The sequence below is a fragment of the Momordica charantia genome (assembly GCF_013281855.1).
Source record: "Momordica charantia cultivar OHB3-1 chromosome 6 unlocalized genomic scaffold, Mcharantia_2.0 BLBB01000006.1, whole genome shotgun sequence".
Lineage (NCBI taxonomy): Eukaryota > Viridiplantae > Streptophyta > Magnoliopsida > Cucurbitales > Cucurbitaceae > Momordica > Momordica charantia.
In genome coordinates this window covers 9,241,516-9,259,541 of record NW_028275164.1, presented here as the reverse complement: position 1 = coordinate 9,259,541, position 18,026 = coordinate 9,241,516, and the positions used below count along the sequence as shown (strand labels likewise).

General features: G+C 30.9%; 1 protein-coding gene across 1 annotated transcript; it reads left to right on the top strand.

The window, feature by feature from the left end:
* The first annotated feature begins 12,617 nt into the window (after nt 1-12,617).
* On the top strand, nt 12,618-16,492 carry LOC111021648 (serine--glyoxylate aminotransferase). The gene is made up of 6 exons (XM_022298675.2): nt 12,618-12,778; nt 14,188-14,429; nt 14,520-14,804; nt 15,273-15,639; nt 15,738-15,948; nt 16,231-16,492. The coding sequence occupies exons 2-6, from the start codon at nt 14,225-14,227 to the stop codon at nt 16,366-16,368; spliced, it is 1,206 nt and encodes a 401-aa protein (XP_022154367.1). The 5' UTR covers nt 12,618-12,778; nt 14,188-14,224; the 3' UTR covers nt 16,369-16,492.
* Nucleotides 16,493-18,026: the final 1,534 nt, after the last annotated feature.

Sequence of the window (18,026 nt, the reverse complement as noted above, 5' to 3'; positions counted from 1 at the left end):
GTTCCCTTCTCTTTTTCGTAGATACTTCTTTTATCATTAAAAAATTAATCAAGAATAAATCGTTATAAATTAGACTTAAAAGACTAAATCCTTTCTTCAATAAAAATATAAGGATTAAAAAAAATATTAACCAATATTTTTTATTTATAATGTTAAATGGGTTGAATTACGTGACATTATACTTAGTAATAAAAGTTCAAGTTGACAAGATTTTCTAACTTTTTTTGTTTTAGGTGGTTTTAATTTTTTTATAAATTTTTATCTTCACTATGTCTCATGATATTTAAATTTATCACTAATAAAAGGATATACCTGTGAACATTTTAAAAATGAGGAATTAAATTAAATTATCTAAATAAACTGAAAAAAGCACAACTATTCAAGATTAAAACATAGTATTTAATTATGTTGTCGATTTGAATATAGTTTAATTAGTTAATTACGATACTAATAACTAATATGGTGGTTAAAGTTTTCGAACGAAAAAAGAAAAAGATTCATATTAGATTGCTAGATATAAACGCAATTTAATATTCAATGATGTAACTAAAATTCTTGAAATTTATAGGTTACGTAAGCTTTTTTTTTCTTTTTTTTTTTTGTTAAAATATCATTTTTGTCCCAGAGTTTCTAAAATGTTTACTTGAATCATTACACTTCACAAAAATTAACTGTTTTGATTCCTAAACTTTCAACCTGTCTATTTTAACACCTTAATATTAAAAGATAAATAAAATAATAAATTTACTCATTGATATTAGTATCTCACTTAACATCTATCTACCCAATACTTATCTTAACCAACTTTGCAGCTCAAATACATGTTTATGACAACACGTAGAATAAATATACTCGAATTCACAATATCTATTGATTGAAATCAAAGTAACCAATAGGTTAAATTATAAGTTTGGTTCCTAAACTTTAAAAATTGTGTCTAATAAGTTATTAAACTTTAAAAAATATCTAATAGATCTATGCACCCAAAAAAATCTTTCAATTTAGTTTCTAATGAGACTCTGAAAACTTTAAAATTTTGTCTAATGATTTATAAGATATTTTTCAAAATTTGAGGACCCATTAGACATAAAACTATAAATTTAAGTATTTATTAAACACTTTTAAAATTCATAGACCTATTATATACCCAACCTCCTCAAAATCCAATAACCAAACTTATAACTTAATCTAACTAATAAAGACCAAAATAATTGTTTCTTAAAAACATTTATAGACTAATTAAAACAATACATGCCATAACAAAGACATAATAAACTTGAAAATTTGAGCATAAACAATTTAAAAGTTTGAGATAATTACAATAAAATAATAATATTAAAAATTTAGAGACGATTAACCCAATATAAAGAAGTATAGATATTACACATGTTTTTGTTTGTTATGGGGTTGACAAATTCAATTCAATGTAGGAAACTTTTGTTGACAAAATTTGTGTTGGGAAACTTCGAGGCAAAAAGAGGGTGTATTCTTAAATAATATTCAATTTATGAATAAATCTCATTCTTCAAACCTTGACTCCCATCTTTTGTTTTTGTTTTTTTTTTTTTTTTTGTAATTTCCCTTTTGTTTCCCTTTTATTTATTTATTTTTTTTCTTTAATACCAAGTCCATACCTAATGATTTTAGACTCTATTTACTTATTAGGAATAAGAATAAAACCAATCGAAATAGGAATGTTATTTATTCGAGGTTACTTACTAGTAATTTTTTCAAGAATCAAAATCAGAAAATTATTTAAGTCATTTACTAAAATTTTCTAGATTCGAAACTGTTTCGGACATGTAAAAATTACTATAATATATACTATTTTTTTATTTCTAGCTAATTGCAAATATATTTAATATGGTATACTAATATTATTTTTAATTAAAACAACAATAAATTTTAATTTATTATATTACTATTTTATTGATGATAATATTTTTGTTTTAACAATTTATTTAATATAATTAATAATCAAAATAAAAGTACATTCATTCATGAACCACCATCATTAATATAAAATATTATTTATTGTTATAATATTTAATATAATTTATTAGGGTTGGGTAATTCTACTGATATTAATTAATAATAACATAGTAAAATTAAATAATTGGTAAATTAAGTATAAATTTGTAATATTTTATAATAATTGATAAATTAAGTAGAAATTTGTAATATTTTATAATAAAATTACATCAATTTATAAAAATAAAAATGGTATAACTCTTTATTATATGAAAATTTGTTAATAGTATAAATAAAGAAAGAGTAAAATTGTAAAACAATTAAAAAGCTATAGATCTCGTTAGAGGATGAGTAAAAGTTATAAAGTAATTATTGAAAATAATTGGGAAACTAATGGATAAAGTTGTAGAACAAGAATTAGATTACGTTTTTTTAGAAGAATGCTTCGCGAGTTTGGGTTGATCCCACTAATTGATTTCCTTCCATGTATAATTCACAACTCGGATAGCGTCTCAAAATTATATTTTAAAGGACCATTCGACTCAAGGTTTTTAAAAGATTATGGAATAAGATGTCTGGGAATAAGATACCTGGAAATGAAAGATACCTGTGTTTGGTTGTGCTATCAGAATCTACTTTCAACAATTAATTTACATTAACTAATTTAAAATAATTAATTATCGTTAGACAATCACTTTTTATTAAAGCATTTCCTATTCATACGTGTAGTCTCAAAACATGCTAAATCGCTCTCATGTATTAGACGAAAAAAGTTTAATTGTCTAATTCGGTGTCTATAGAAAGAACTTCCACCCATAAGTCTTGTTTGGGTTTGTCCTCTATACATTAGAATTACTACCAATAGGAAACATGTTTTCATCATTTGCTTTAGCATCTCTAAATAGGACAACAGGATAATAAGAATTTGTTGTTTTAGGGGAAGATGTGTGAGTCATATCTGCATAATAAATAAAATGTTCAAAACCATATCTATAATTAGATGATAAAAGATTTATAATTATGCTCCATCAAGTATTTCATCAATGCATGATAAACAAAATGTTCAAAATCACATCATAAATTCTAACCTTCAATAATACAGCTGCAAATTTGCTTTAAGATAACCCACCACTCTCAGTAACCTGCAACAAGGAAAAAATATGCAATACAACCGTACCACTCCCTCTCTCTCACTTTCAGCGCTCACCGACGAAGGAAGAAGAAAAATATGTCACCCATGAAATCTGCCACCAAATTTCATGGGTTACAGAGTCAGAGTATTCATGTACCCAGCAACATTTAAGCGATGGAGAACCTAGATGAAATGACCGGTTGTTACTGAAGGATTTTTATTTTTATTATATTTTGTGAGCTGAGTAATGTTTGGTGCTTAGTGGATGTTTTCATTCAACTACTCACAATTTTACAACCATTTGTCTTGAGCATTTTCATGTGTTAAGGGATGTAGTTGCGGTTCTTATCAAGTGGTTTTCTCGTATAAAAAAAAGTTTGTCCGAAAATAACCAAAAGAACAAAGGAAAAGATAATAGCATAGAATAAATTTCATCTCAAATTAAAATAACAGTACAAAAAGAAGAGTAGAGGGAGAGAAATAAAAAAAAAATAGCAATGTATATGAGAGAGAGAAGGATTTTCAACAAACCTACCATTTTCCACGGGCTTCCTTATCTTTGATTTAGCCTATTAATGATGCGTGGAAAAAGAGTATTCCCAGGCAAACAAATTATAATCTTCCAACCAAACGTGGCTTTTATATGCCCAAGCCCATTCCCACCCTTAAAACATTCAACCAAACGGCCTCTAACGTCATGTTTACATCTAGGGAATTGGGAAGGTGGGACCCATACAATTTTTTCATTCTCATTCCCTAAAAATGAGAAATCTAATTTCTTTCCTACACCGTAATCAATCTCATTCTCATTCCTTATTCCATGGGTCCCACACGTTTACTGACTTTTCTACTTTTACCCTTTCTTTCTTAGGGGCCGTATATGTGATTAAGATACTCGGGAATAAGATGTCTGAGAAATAAAGATAGCTGTGTTTGGTTGTATATATGTTCGGGATTAAGATGTCTCGGATTAAAATCTCTGAAAATAAATTATATATACGTTTATTTTGTGTGATTACTCTAGAAATATGCATTTTATGTCATTGTAAACCTTGATTAATAACAAATCAAATTTAAATCAAAAAATAAAAAATATAAATATAAATTATTTTATATTAACATTCTAAATTTTAAATTGACAATTTAGCACAATAATCAATTGAATAATTAATATTAAATATTTTTTTAGTAAACATGTGGGGTGGGGGATTGAACTCACAAACTCATGTTGAAGATATATGTCAATATTTACCGCTGTACTATGCTAGTTTTGACAATTAATATTAAATATTATTTAACTCAAATTCAATATATACATATTTAGCAAAATGATATATTTGTATAAAACTTTAAAATCAATCAAAATTAACTCACAATAATTAATTCACATTAATTAATTTATCTTAAGTTAAAATAATTATTATTTTAAGCAATTATGTTTTAATTTAAGTTTCATGCTTTAATAAATATATTATAAATAATATATCTAAGTTTATGTTGTTAATTTTATTTAACAATCATTTTAACCATTATGTTTAACAAAATTAATCATTTTCATCTTATTAATTGCTTCCATTAATAATATTTTTCTAAAACAAAAAGTTTAGTATACACTTTAATAAATTAATTTATATTACAATAGAATAATTAATTTAGTACCTTATTGATAAAATTTTAATGTTGTTTTATTAATTTAAATATTTTAACTAATTTTAATTAATTAATTTGAATAAAATAAAGTAAATAATCACATAAAAAATAATTTATTTAAAAAAAGAGAAATAAGAATCTGTCAAATAAACTCAAGAAACTGGGAGAGAAAAGAAAACCCTTCTCCATGAAAATAAGGGATGTCTTGTAATAAGTTATTCGGAAGAAAAATTTTTAAATCTATGTAACAAACAACCATTGAATTTGTCATGTATTAATGAAATCCATAACTTTTTTAATTAATTGTTTTATAATTTTATTATTTCTTTTTTCATTTATACAACTAATCATTTTTGTTCTAATAAAAATTTATACTACTATTAGTTGATGTGATTTTATTATAAAATATTATAAATTTATATTTAAATATTTAAATTTTTTAAATTTTACTTTGCTATATTAATTAATATCAACAACTTTTTAAAAATAGAATACATTATTAACTATTATAATAATAAAATTTAATAATATTTTATATTAAATCATTATGTTTCTAATAAAAAAATATTTTAGTTTATGTAATTTTATTTTAATTATTCATTATTTATTAATATTAAATAAATTGTTATAATAAAAAATATTTCCTATCAATAGTAATAAAATAAATTAAAATTAATGTATTATAATTTAAAAAAATATTAGCACAACAATATATTTGTAATTATCCAGTAAGAAAAAAATGATATACTAGTAATTGTCATATATCTAATTTCGATTCTGATTACAGACAAATTTAATAAATAATATCAAAGGAATTCTTATTTCAATTCCAACAAATTTCTAGTAAACAGCATCAAACGAATAACATTCTCATTCCTATTGACTTGATTTCAATTGATTTTCATTCCAGTTCATGCCCAAACAAGGCCTAATAGGTGGAGTGTGCACTCCGTAACTTTACTCGTATCGTCTGAAATACTACAAAATTTCTTGCACGTTGATCCTTCATCTTCACAGTGTCTCAATGCCCTAGAGCAGTATTGAGTATTGAGCCATTTTACTTACTCGGTTGCTATGGCTTGCTTACAGATTTAGCTCCAATTTATTTCTCTGTTTCTTCCTTTTCTTTATCTATAGAGGGACTCTGCTTGCTACTTAGTTTAAAATGATTGGATAGATGAAAACTTACCGCTTTAGCCTTACTCATATTGAATCTTTCAAGCAGCTTCTCTATGTAATGCTCCTGAGACATATACAGTTTCTTGGATGCTCTGTGTTGTGCTATACGGATTCCAAGAATCTTCTTTGCTGGCTCCAAATCCTTCATGACAAACGATTTGCTCAACTGTATCTTCAACGTGTCCATTCTTGAAACATTCCTGCCAACAATCAAAATGTCATCAACATAAAGCAACAATATAATAAAGTCATTATCAGAAATCTTCTGCACAAATAAGCAATGATCAGAAATAGTCTTTTTGAAGCCTTACTCCCCCATAACTGACTCAAACTTCTTGTACCACTGCCTTGGTGCCTGTTTCAACCCATAAAGACTTTTATTCAACTTGCACACAAGATTCTCCTTGTCTTTCTCCTCAAATCCCTCTGGTTGTTCCATATAAATCTCTTTATTTAAATCACCATGCAAAAATGTAGTCTTGACATCCATCTGCTCAACCTCTAAGTCAAGGCTTGCTGCCAAATTCATAACTACACGTATAGAAGACATCTTCGCAACAGGAGCAAAAATTTCGTCAAAGTGAACATCTTTCTTCTGATTGAACCCTTTGACAACTAGTCTCGTTTTATAACGCGATCATGAGGTGTGTTCTTCTTGTTTCACTCGATAAACCCACTTATTTTTCAGTGTGGTTTTTTTTAGGCAACTTGACAATGTCAAAAGTGTGGTTTTCATGCAATGATTTCATTTCATCTTTCATTGCACCAATCCAATCTCTTTTGTGTTCATCTTCCATGGCCTCCTCATAACTCTCAGGCTCTCCCCCATCAGTCAATAACACATACTCATCAACTGGATACCGTTTGGAAGAACTCCGATTTCTGGTTGATCTTCTAAGTGAAACCTCTGTAGGAATTTCTGTTTCCGACAACTATTCATGAACATCATCTTCTACCTCAACCTGTTCTGGACTCTCTGTTGTACCATCAAACTGATCATTCTGAACCTCATTTTCAGTTTGCATAGAAGGTTGCGTCAAAAGAACTGAATCAAAGTCAATCAAATCATCACTGTGTTGAAACTCTGTTTTATTTGTTTTCTTAATATCTTCTATGGTCCGGTCTTTAACAAATATAACATCTCGAATTCTTATGAGCTTCTTCTGTACTGGATTATACAGTTTATAATAGAACTCATCTTGGCCATAGCCAAGGAACACACATGGTCTTGTCTTTGCATCAAGCTTCGATCTCTCCTTTTTAGGAACATGTACGAAAGCTTTACACCCAAAGACACGCAGGTGATATAGGATATCTCCTTCTATGACCAAATTCTATCCGGGACTTCAAAATCAAAGGAACACATGGCGTGAAATTTAACACATACACAACTGTGCTTAATGCTTCACCCCAAAACGATCTTGGCAACTGTGATTGTGAAAGCAAACATCTCACCCGCTCAACTAGTGTTCTGTTCATTCTCTCAGCTAGCCCATTCAACTGAGGAGTCTTTGGAGGAGTCTTTGGAGGTGTCTTTTGATGTCTAATACCATGTCTTCTACAATTCTCATCAAAAGGTCCACAACACTCACCTCCATTATCGGTCCTGATGCATTTCAATTTCTTACCGATTTCTCTTTCAACAAGGACATGAAACTATTTAAACACTTGCAACACTTGATCTTTAGTCTTCAACGTATAGACCCCAGTTTTCCTCGAATGATCGTTTATAAATGTCACAAAATATGAGGAACCTCCAAATGTTTTTGTCTTCATAGGACCACATACATCAGAATATACCAAGTCTAGTATATTTGACTTTCTTAAGTGTTGAGACGTCTTAAAGGAAACTCTAGTTTCTTAAGTGTGGAAATTAAATTCATGCGAATATCAAGGATACGTTTCACATTCTTCAAAACCAGCGTAGTACCATTCTTGGTCTCTAAGTGCACATCACCAATACCAATAGCTTTTGCTGATCCATCATTACCCATCCTAACACTACCGAAGTTACCAGATGTGTAGGATGCAAAGAAATCCCTCCTAGATGTAGCATGAATTGACGCGCCACTATCAATCACCCAATTGCTCTGCTGTGTAGCTAGATTAATTGCATTACCATCAAATAAGATAAGGAAATCCTCGGCTGCTGCAACAACTGTATCTGCGTCATTACCATCATCATTCTTCTTTTCCTTACCTTTATCATTTTTATTTTCTCTCTTCAGTTGTCGACAATATTTCTTTATATGCCCTTTCATGCCACAATGATAACACTCAACATTGGATAACCAGCCACTCTTACTTTTGCTTCTATCTTTACCCCACAGACCTTTGCTCTTAGTCCTCCCCCTTCTTTCAGTAATAAGAACCTCTGACTGTGATGAAGAGCTCTATGATTTTCTTCTCATCTCTTCATTTTGAAAGCCTCCCATGAGTACGGAAATGCACCAAGAAGCCATAACCCTTGTATCTCATCATTGATTTTCATTCCAGCAAGCTGATTAATGATACCTTGGAATGTATTCAAATGATCTGACATAAGTGTTCCATCTTGATACTTCAAAGCCATCATTTGCTTGATCAGAAACATTTTATTATTGCCAGTTTTCAGGGCATATAACGACTCTAGCTTATTCCACATAGTCCGTGCATGTGTTTCTTCTCCAATATGATTTAGAATATTTTCTTCTACCCAATGTCTAATAAAATCACAAACTTTTCTATGACATATTTCTCATTTTAAATCAGTTTTATCTTTAGGCTTCTCAAGTGAGAAAACAGTAAGATAAAAATCTTTCACATATAAAACATATTTTATCTTCCTTTTCGAAACTTGATAATTTGAGCCAATCAAAGTCACCATTCTACTTGTACTAGTTTCCATTGTTCAACACAAGGCATAATTAATTTTTAACCTCGATACCACTTTGTTGGGATAAACACTTAATTTTATGGACCAATTATCCCCTCTTGTGTGAACCTAATAGGAAATAGCAAGTAAAAATAATAATTCAAACAAGCACGGGACACAAGCAATTTTAACGTGGAAAAACTCCCTCAATGTGAGGAGTAAAAAACCACGGACCGAAGTCAATCTCCACTATAATCAATAATGAGCTACACCAAGTTCTCCCTAGCAACAACTAGAGGCATAAAATAATAATATCTCGACAAACAATGAATAAACCGGAGAAGAAAATTAGAAAGATCTCACTTAGAAAGTGACACCAACTACCCACTGACTGTAGGCAACTCCAAAAGAAATCTCCACTGTCCAGATTGAAGACCCTCGTGTTGTGAACACGCTGTCAAAATTTCACCTCGATCAGACCACGGACTGACCTCCGATCATGTAAAAAACGCTACTGTACGGAATGATTTATTTTCTTTTCTTTTTCTGTTTTCTCTCCTCGATCTACGTGCAGAAATTTTCTTTCTCTCTCCCAATGGCATAGGCGGCTGCACATACAAATAAACAAATAAAATATTAATAAAAAAATTCATAAAAGACTAAATGGATCTTCTTCTAGTTGGGCTTCACAACAAGTGAAAAAATATTAAACAAATACATATTTTAACCAGTTGAATTAAGTTCATGTTGACATGAGTTGTTTAAAAAAAAATATATAAGTAGGTATGTCTTTCCCAATCAATTTTAATATTTTATGATTCAAGATTGGAATGAAAAAATAAAATCAATACATAATGATGAAATTGAAAATTTTAAAATATTGGAATGAAATTGATAAATGACTACTAAATTTAAAACATATATTTTGGCTTTCGTTTTACTGAAATACAATTCTCTAATTTTTAAACAGAGGTTTTTTTTTTTTTTAAGAAGATAAGAGTTGGAGTTGGACACCACGTTTAATAAGTTATTCTTCCTATATTATAATTATTCCTATAAATCAATTCATTATAAAAAATAAATATAACGTAAATTTTTTATTATTTTATTTAAAAATAATTTTCATGTACAATTTTTATTTCCTAATTTAATATTTTGAAGATAATTAAAAACAAAAAATAGTTACCAAATATATCTATCTGTTCCTTTTTTATGTAACAAAAATAAAAATATATTTACCAAATCAATGCAACTCTGTTTTTATTTTTACAAAAAGTAAAAATAGAAAATGAGAAACAAAGAATATTAGCAAACTACCTAGTACTTTTTTTTTTTTTTCATAACACTTGTTCATGAACACAGGTTCTGCAATTCACAGGTTTTTTCAGCCAAATAAATAAAAAAATCCTATTAGGATTTTTTTTAATATGAAATTTTATAGGCTTAGTTTGTGTACAGAGGAATATAGAGTTAAAAGGAAAATCAGTTCAAACAAAAATATTGAAATTTGCATCATGGGCTCATTTAATTGGGTACTCAATTTCTTCCGGTTGAACTCGTGTTGAACACTTGTTCGCACAATAAACGTAGCCAGTATTCATTCGCACGTGCACGAACCACCCCCAACAAATGAGGGTGTTTCAAGTACTACTTTGTACAAATTAAAAATAGGTTTAAGAACACATTTGGTCTCTATATCTCTGACTAAACTAACGATTTAGTTTTGAACTTTCAAATTGGTAATAATTTACTATTTTAGAGCGGATGGTTGGTCGTTCTTGTTACAATTTTTTTCTTTTTCTTTTTTTTTTCCTCGAAAGCTTGCAAATATGACATAGAGATAGTACGCAAAGAAATTTTGTTAACATTTCCTTACACAACCAAACACAATTATTTTTTATTCCCAAACGTCTTAATCTCGGATATTTGAATTACAGGTTACTTTTTAAAATCTCCAACCAAACCATCCTAAGGGTCACACTCATATGCCAACAAATCAAACTTATTTCTTATTAATTAAGCAAACTATAATATATCTAATCTAATTTTAGGAGAGACATGCCCCATGCCCCTACGTTTATCCGCTCTTGATTTTTAAAACTCTTATAACACTATGATTTGTTCCCTCAATAATTAAGATTATACATGGATTAAAGGGTAGACATTATTACAATAATTGTTGGTTGAAATTCTCAAATAATAGAATGAATTAGATGAAATTAACAAAGGAAAAAAAAAGTCATTGTCATGGAATTTATAATTATTGTAATGTAATGTAATGTTTTTGTTTTGTTCTTTCAAAACAAGATTACATTATAAATTGTGGAGATGGTCCCTCATATTTTTTTTTTCTCATTGCTCAAAATTTTCCCAACCTTAAAATAATTTGAAGGATAAAGAAAAGAAAATAAATGGAAAATAAAGTTGTACAAAAAAAATATATTAGAAAAAATCAAAAGGGTTGTGTGGCCTTAATTTCAAACATGATAGTGTGGTTGACACTCAAATAAAACATTATCCCATTATCTTTGCCATTGCTTTCTCAACCTCAAACGTCTCCCTATAAATGTATAACTTAATTATATAAATAAATAGGTATTTTCAAATATAGCATAAAGTTAAAAATTTTATAAAAAGTAAATTAAGTTATATTATAACTATGATCTTCAAATATGTTTTAGAAAGTGGATTGAGAAAATAAAATTTATTTTTTTAACCCTATACTTTGGTCAACTTCATCTGGTCTTTTTTTCGTAGCATTTTTTCTGCGCGAGGTAGAAGATATATATTAACCATTGAATTATATCGTAAATTGAGATTAAGAAGATGAATTTCTATATTTAATACATAATATATCAATTTATTTTATCTCAAAGGCAACTAATTTGTTGATTACATGACTACATAGACTTTTTTACTATCATTTTAAAATTATGAATTCTACCTTTTACTCTATATACTAACTTTTAGTAATCATCCGTTTTAAAAATTATCAAGTCTTTTGAGCTATTCCATTATAACATAAACTCAAATTTCTTAAAAACCTCATGAGTCAAATATCCCTTAAAAATTCAAAAATTTAAAGCTGAATACAAAGTTTTAAAATTTATATTAATTTATAAACTTCGTTAAAGTTGTGTCTAGTAAGTCTTTAAACTTTAGAAAGTACGTCTAATATAGTCCATAAACTTTGAATATTTTGTTTAATAGACTCGTGAACTTGGAAAGTTTTAATAAATCTCCAAACTCTTAATTGAGTATTTGAATAGATTATTAAACTTTACTTTTTAAAGTTCAAAAATTGATAGTTTGAGGACTTGTCGGAGAACCTTTAAAGTCTATAGACCCGTTAAACACAAGATTAAGTTGAACTTATTAGACGCAATGTTCATAATTTATGGACCAAACTTGTAAATTGACATAAATTTTAATTAAAAAGATCATCATCCTAAATCTAGTTAAGTATAGTTAATGCATCTATACCTCATTCTTCTAATAGATGGTAGATTCAAATCCATAATTTTTTTTTTCATATCCGTGAATATTCAAATCAGCTTACACGAAGTTCGACTAATCTCACGAGAGCAATGGTCTGATCCTACAATATTTGGTACCAAGAAATCCATAGGAATTACTAATTCCTAAGGATTCCACCCTCGTAATATTGAAATAATATTATTTTTACGAAAGTTTGGACTTGGCGGACTTGATCAATTACTGTTAAGCTAATTTGAGGTTACATGGTGACATAACATCCTTGAGAGGGGAAAAAAAAAGATAAGAAATAAATGAAGTGAAAATAGAGGAGAATCAAAGGCAGCCATGCAAATAACTAAAGGAAACTGTTGGTTGGCGTTCTTATCTGCAGACTCTCTCTTATAAAAATATGCGACTCTCTGCTCTGCTTTGTCATTTCTCAGTTTTTCTGTCTCCAACTTCCACGGAATTCCCATTTCTCTCCAAGTTTTCAGGATACGATTCTCTTCTTCCAGGTCTCTCTCTTTCTCTGTTTTTGCTCTTTAATTTCTGATTGCTTCTCTGTTTTCATCTTCTCTTTGCTCTCTGTTGAATTCGATTGCTGATTACTGGGTTTCTAGATCTGTTTCTTTTGTTGATTTGTCTTCTGATTCCTCATTTGGGTTTTTGGGGTTTTGGGTAATTTCCCCCTCTTTCTTCTCAATTCTTTTGGAACAAAATTTTTGGGTGAAATCTACTGTTGTATTGGGATTTTGGAAGTTTGGACCAAACTTGTAATTTAACCTTGATATAGGGATAAAATAGATACAACTTTAAACTAGTAAAAAAAAGTTTAACCTAGATTTTGAAAGTTTAGGACCAAACTATGAAAAATTCATAAGCCTCAATGGCCATGTGAAAGATATAACATCAGATTGTGGTTTGTGCTCTGATGCCTCTTGGAATCTTAACCTCAAATCTACAGAAAGAATGTGAGGAAAAACTTATTGGAGGTGAGAGATTGGTAAATTGAAGATTTGCACCTTGCTTGTTGACTGGCCCTTGTCTTTATTTATGTAATTAATTAACTCACCCACTTTGAGTGTTGAATAAAGTATAAGGTTACTTTGAGTGTTGAATAAAGTATAAGGTTAGAAAACAATACACCAACGGAGATACAGTCGGTCTCGCTTCTCGAGAGGTTAGGCATCTATGCATCTCCTTATGGATCGTAGGTTCGAATCCGCACCCTTATCTGTGATGTAATATTTTAATATGAAAAAGCCACCCAAGCACTTTTGCACTTTCTATTCATAACTGTCATATTTGGAACTCATTTACAAGTGTTTTTTATTATGAAAAAAAGTCGACAACACTTCGAGTGCTTCATAAGAAAGGACTTAAAGAGTGTTTTTATCCCAGTGCTTGTTTAAAATGCACTTTTAAGAGTGTAGGATCAAATATCAAATTAATTTGACATTGAACACTTCTCTTACCAAACTGGTTGCTTATAGTATGAGTACTTTTGCTAAAATTTCATATTCTAAAAGCAAGCCAAAACACACGTTAAATATTTTAAGCTTTTGGATACAGTGATTGTGTAATCTAGAATAAATATAGGAGGTGTTGAGTTTAAGTTCATCCAATGTCATTTTCTTTCAAATTGATGGTAATAGCTCACGACTTGGACTTTCTATGAATCAAATTAATATTTGGTTGCAAACGTGAGGAGGCGTGTTAAGAATATTTACACTAGATTGAATATACCTTATTTTATTAACTTAAGTTTTTGAGTATAGTGGAAGGTGTAAGGAGTAAAGTCTTGAACAAGCCTTGTCTAGTGAATGCTTTTGGGGTTGTCTTTGCATAGCACATTAGGAATTTGAAAAAAAAAAATCTAATCCATTTCCAACTTAAAAAGAGTACTTTTTCTACTATTTTACAGCTGAAAACTGACATAGAATTTGGAGGACAAGGGAAAAATGGATTATGTTAATGGACCTGGAAGAAACCATCTCTTCGTCCCGGGACCGGTCAACATCCCCGAACCTGTTCTGCGGGCAATGAACCGGAACAACGAGGATTATCGTTCTCCTGCTATTCCTGCATTGACAAAAACTCTTCTTGAAGATGTGAAAAAGATTTTCAAAACTACTACTGGAACCCCATTTCTGATCCCCACAACAGGTAACTTTTCCTTCCCTTTGAAAGCACACCAACCACTCAAGTTTTGAGAACAACAGACTTTCTATGTGAACTTTCATGTTTATGGCTCAGGTACTGGTGCCTGGGAAAGTGCTCTCACAAATACACTGTCTCCTGGGGATAGGACTGTGTCCTTTCTGATTGGCCAGTTCAGCCTCCTCTGGATTGATCAGCAGCAACGCCTTAATTTCAACGTCGATGTTGTCGAGAGTGAATGGGGCCGAGGTGCCGATCTTGATGTTCTGGAATCGAAGCTTGCAGCTGATGCTGCACACACGATCAAGGCAATTTGCATTGTCCACAATGAGACAGCCACCGGTGTCACCAACGACTTGTCCAAAGTTCGGTTCCTACTCGGTAAGAACAGTCACATATTAAATTATAAGTTTGGTCATTGAATTTTCAGAGTTATGTTTAATAGGTTTTTAAACTTTCAACATTGTCTCTGATGTCTAATAGGTCTCAGAACTTTAAAAAGTGTTTAATAGGCTCTTAAACTTTCAATTTTGTATTTAAGAAGTCTTTGAACTTTCAATTCTTTTGTCAAATAAATCCCTAATTTATGAGACAGTTTCTAAAGTTCAAGGACCTATTGGATGCAAAATTTCAAGTTCATAGACTTATTAGACACTTTATAAAGTCTCGAAACCTATTAATCACAACATTGAAAGTTTATGGTTCTACTAAAGCTTAGAGACCAAACTTGTAATTGTAACACATTTTGTTCCAAAACATACTGTTACCTGTCAGCTTAAATTTTTGGATTTAGTGGTGATGGAACACTATGCATTATCAATCACTCCCCCCTTTCTCTGCTAAACACAGATAAGTACAATCATCCTGCTCTTTTCCTGGTCGATGGAGTGTCTTCAATATGTGCACTTGATTTTCGGATGGATGAATGGGGAGTCGATGTGGCTCTAACCGGGTCCCAAAAAGCTCTATCTCTCCCAACAGGAATTGGTATTGTATGTGCCAGCCCTAAAGCATTGGAGGCATCCAAAACTTCAACATCAGTTAAAGTTTTCTTTGACTGGAAAGACTACCTCAAATTTTACAAACTGGGCACATATTGGCCATACACTCCTTCCATCCAGCTCTTATATGGACTAAGAGCAGCTCTTGATCTGCTTTTCGAGGAAGGTCTCGACAACGTGATCGCGAGGCACAGCCGTCTTGGGAAAGCGACAAGGTACGTATCAAGATATCTGAAGTGAAGGTGAATTAGCATGAGAAACTCCATTATTGTTATATGTAATTCTGAAGTTTTGAAATTGGAATATAATTCAGGCTTGCTGTGGAGGCTTGGGGGTTGAAGAACTGTACACAAAAAGAGGAATGGTTCAGTGACACTGTGACTGCTGTTCTTGTTCCTTCTTATATTGACAGTTCAGAGATTGTGAGAAGGGCATGGAAGAGGTACAATCTCAGCTTGGGACTTGGCCTCAACAAAGTTGCTGGCAAAGTCTTTAGAATTGGTCACCTTGGAAACCTCAATGAGGTAAACTTATAGCTTTCTTATATACATTGATGTGGCTTCAACACTAAAATTTAGTGCTGATTTTCAAGCCGACGAGTGAGAGGAATATATTGTAGCCTTGACATTTTGTTCACACATAGTAAAATTTTTATACGAAGAACCTTAAGGTTGATTCGGTAACTCTCTCCTTTCCTGTTTCTATTTTTCAAGAATTGGGGTTAGTAAAGGATAACAGACATGAGGGGGATTTGTTTTTTGTGGCGAGTTTTAACCGTTTTTCTATGCATTTATATTGTTTTTCAGCTGCAATTGTTGGGATGTCTTGCTGGCGTGGAGATGATACTCAAGGATGTAGGATACCCCGTTCAACTAGGAAGTGGAGTTGCTGCAGCTTGTGCATACTTGCAAAATACCATCCCTCTCATTCCTTCAAGGATTTAATTTATCTCCCATGTCCCTGTAATTAATTTCCATTTTATTTATCTTTAATACTCTGTAAAAAAAAATACTCAATATGCTACCTGATGTTATATATTTTAATATTCTTCGCTCTGCTATTAAATCACACTACTTAATTCAAAAATTTGTGTTTAAGTTGATGGGTTATAATAACTTTAATTATTTATTGATTTTCTAACGACAATGAAACAAAAAAAAAATAATGATAATGGCTTTGAAAGATGGAGTCTAAACCTTCCTAACAATGCCTACTCTATAGAGTATAGACTATATTAATTGACAATGTTGCACTGAGCGAGGACAAAGTTTTTGTCACAAGGAAAATGACAAGAAATAAATCCTGTCGTGTCAACGTGACTATATATTTGGAAAGAAAATAAATCATGTTGTATCAATTGTCTATCCTCAATATGGGTGTGAACACAAGAGATCGAAAAACTAATCCGAGTCACCAAAACCAACCGAACCGACATTGGTCGAATGGTTTAATAGTAATTTTGGTCGGTGTCAGTTTTAGAAAAATAAAAACCGTATAATGATTGGTCGGTTTGGTCCGAAAAACGATATTCAACCGACCGACCGATCATTTATTAATATTAAAAAATAAATAAAGCAGACGATGCAGTCTGCTTTGCTTTGCTGAGGTGGACTGCAGCAGCAGACTGAAAACCAGCTGCCATTTAGTGGCACCCGGTTTTCAGCCTCTTCATTACTGTTTTTTTTCGTTATTTTTATTCTCTTTTCATGTCTTCTTCTCACCTTTCTCCTGCATTCTTTTTAATTTCTTCTTCCCACATTTTCTCTTTATCCTCTTCCCTCCATTCTTTTTCTTCTCCTTACCTCTCCTCTCAACTCTTTTTCTTGTTTTCTTCCCATTTTTCAGCCGCATAGCAATCCACGGTCAACATTTTTTTTGCCTTCTCATTTGCAATTTACACTGGTGCATCTCAAACCCTTACTGTCATCCTCTTCTTCGTTTTGCAGCGCTGCGGCCCCATGGCCCCGCCTCCTTTTTGATCTTTTTTTCCGAATTTAAATGTTGGTTTCCGACAAAACCGACTATCCGAACCGATGGTTGGTCGGTTGGCGCAGAGATGGTTGGAAGGACAGCGAATTAGGGTTTTTGGCAGCAGATTTTCGTGGCAGAGGCTTGGGATTGTTGGCAACAAATTGGAAGATCAAGATCATATTATTAAGGGTAAATTGTATCTTGATTATTGTGAATTTTTCATTCTTGTTCCTAAGTATTAATTGTATTAAAATACTTGGAAGCTATGAGGTTTTTATTGGGACCTGTAAGAGCTATTTTTGGGAGAGTTTATTGTATCGTATCCTTAAAAAATTATTAGTGAATTAGCCATATCTGAATGGAAGATTGGATGTAGCCTTTAGTGGTGAACTAGTATAATCTACTGTGTCATTTATCTTGTGCTTTACAGTTTTTCTTCATATATTTCAGTAGAAGGATAAATTATATAGGACCGTTAATTTCCCAACACGATGCTCACCCCTAGTCCCCAAATCAATCTCTACGGTGTCAAGCCTTAAAAATCTCTTTTCTCAACTCTACAATGGTTTTTTTTTGTCCTTAATTTTTGTCATTTATATAAAGAGTTGTTTTAGCGTCATGACGTTTGTCT

Coding starts and splice junctions, on each gene's coding strand:
- LOC111021648 (XM_022298675.2), top strand. CDS start 14,225: ATGGATTATGTTAATGGACCTGGAAGAAACCATCTCTTCGTCCCGGGA. Junction 14,430..14,519: donor ATTTCTGATCCCCACAACAG/GTAACTTTTCCT, acceptor TTTATGGCTCAG/GTACTGGTGCCTGGGAAAGT. Junction 14,805..15,272: donor CAAAGTTCGGTTCCTACTCG/GTAAGAACAGTC, acceptor TGCTAAACACAG/ATAAGTACAATCATCCTGCT.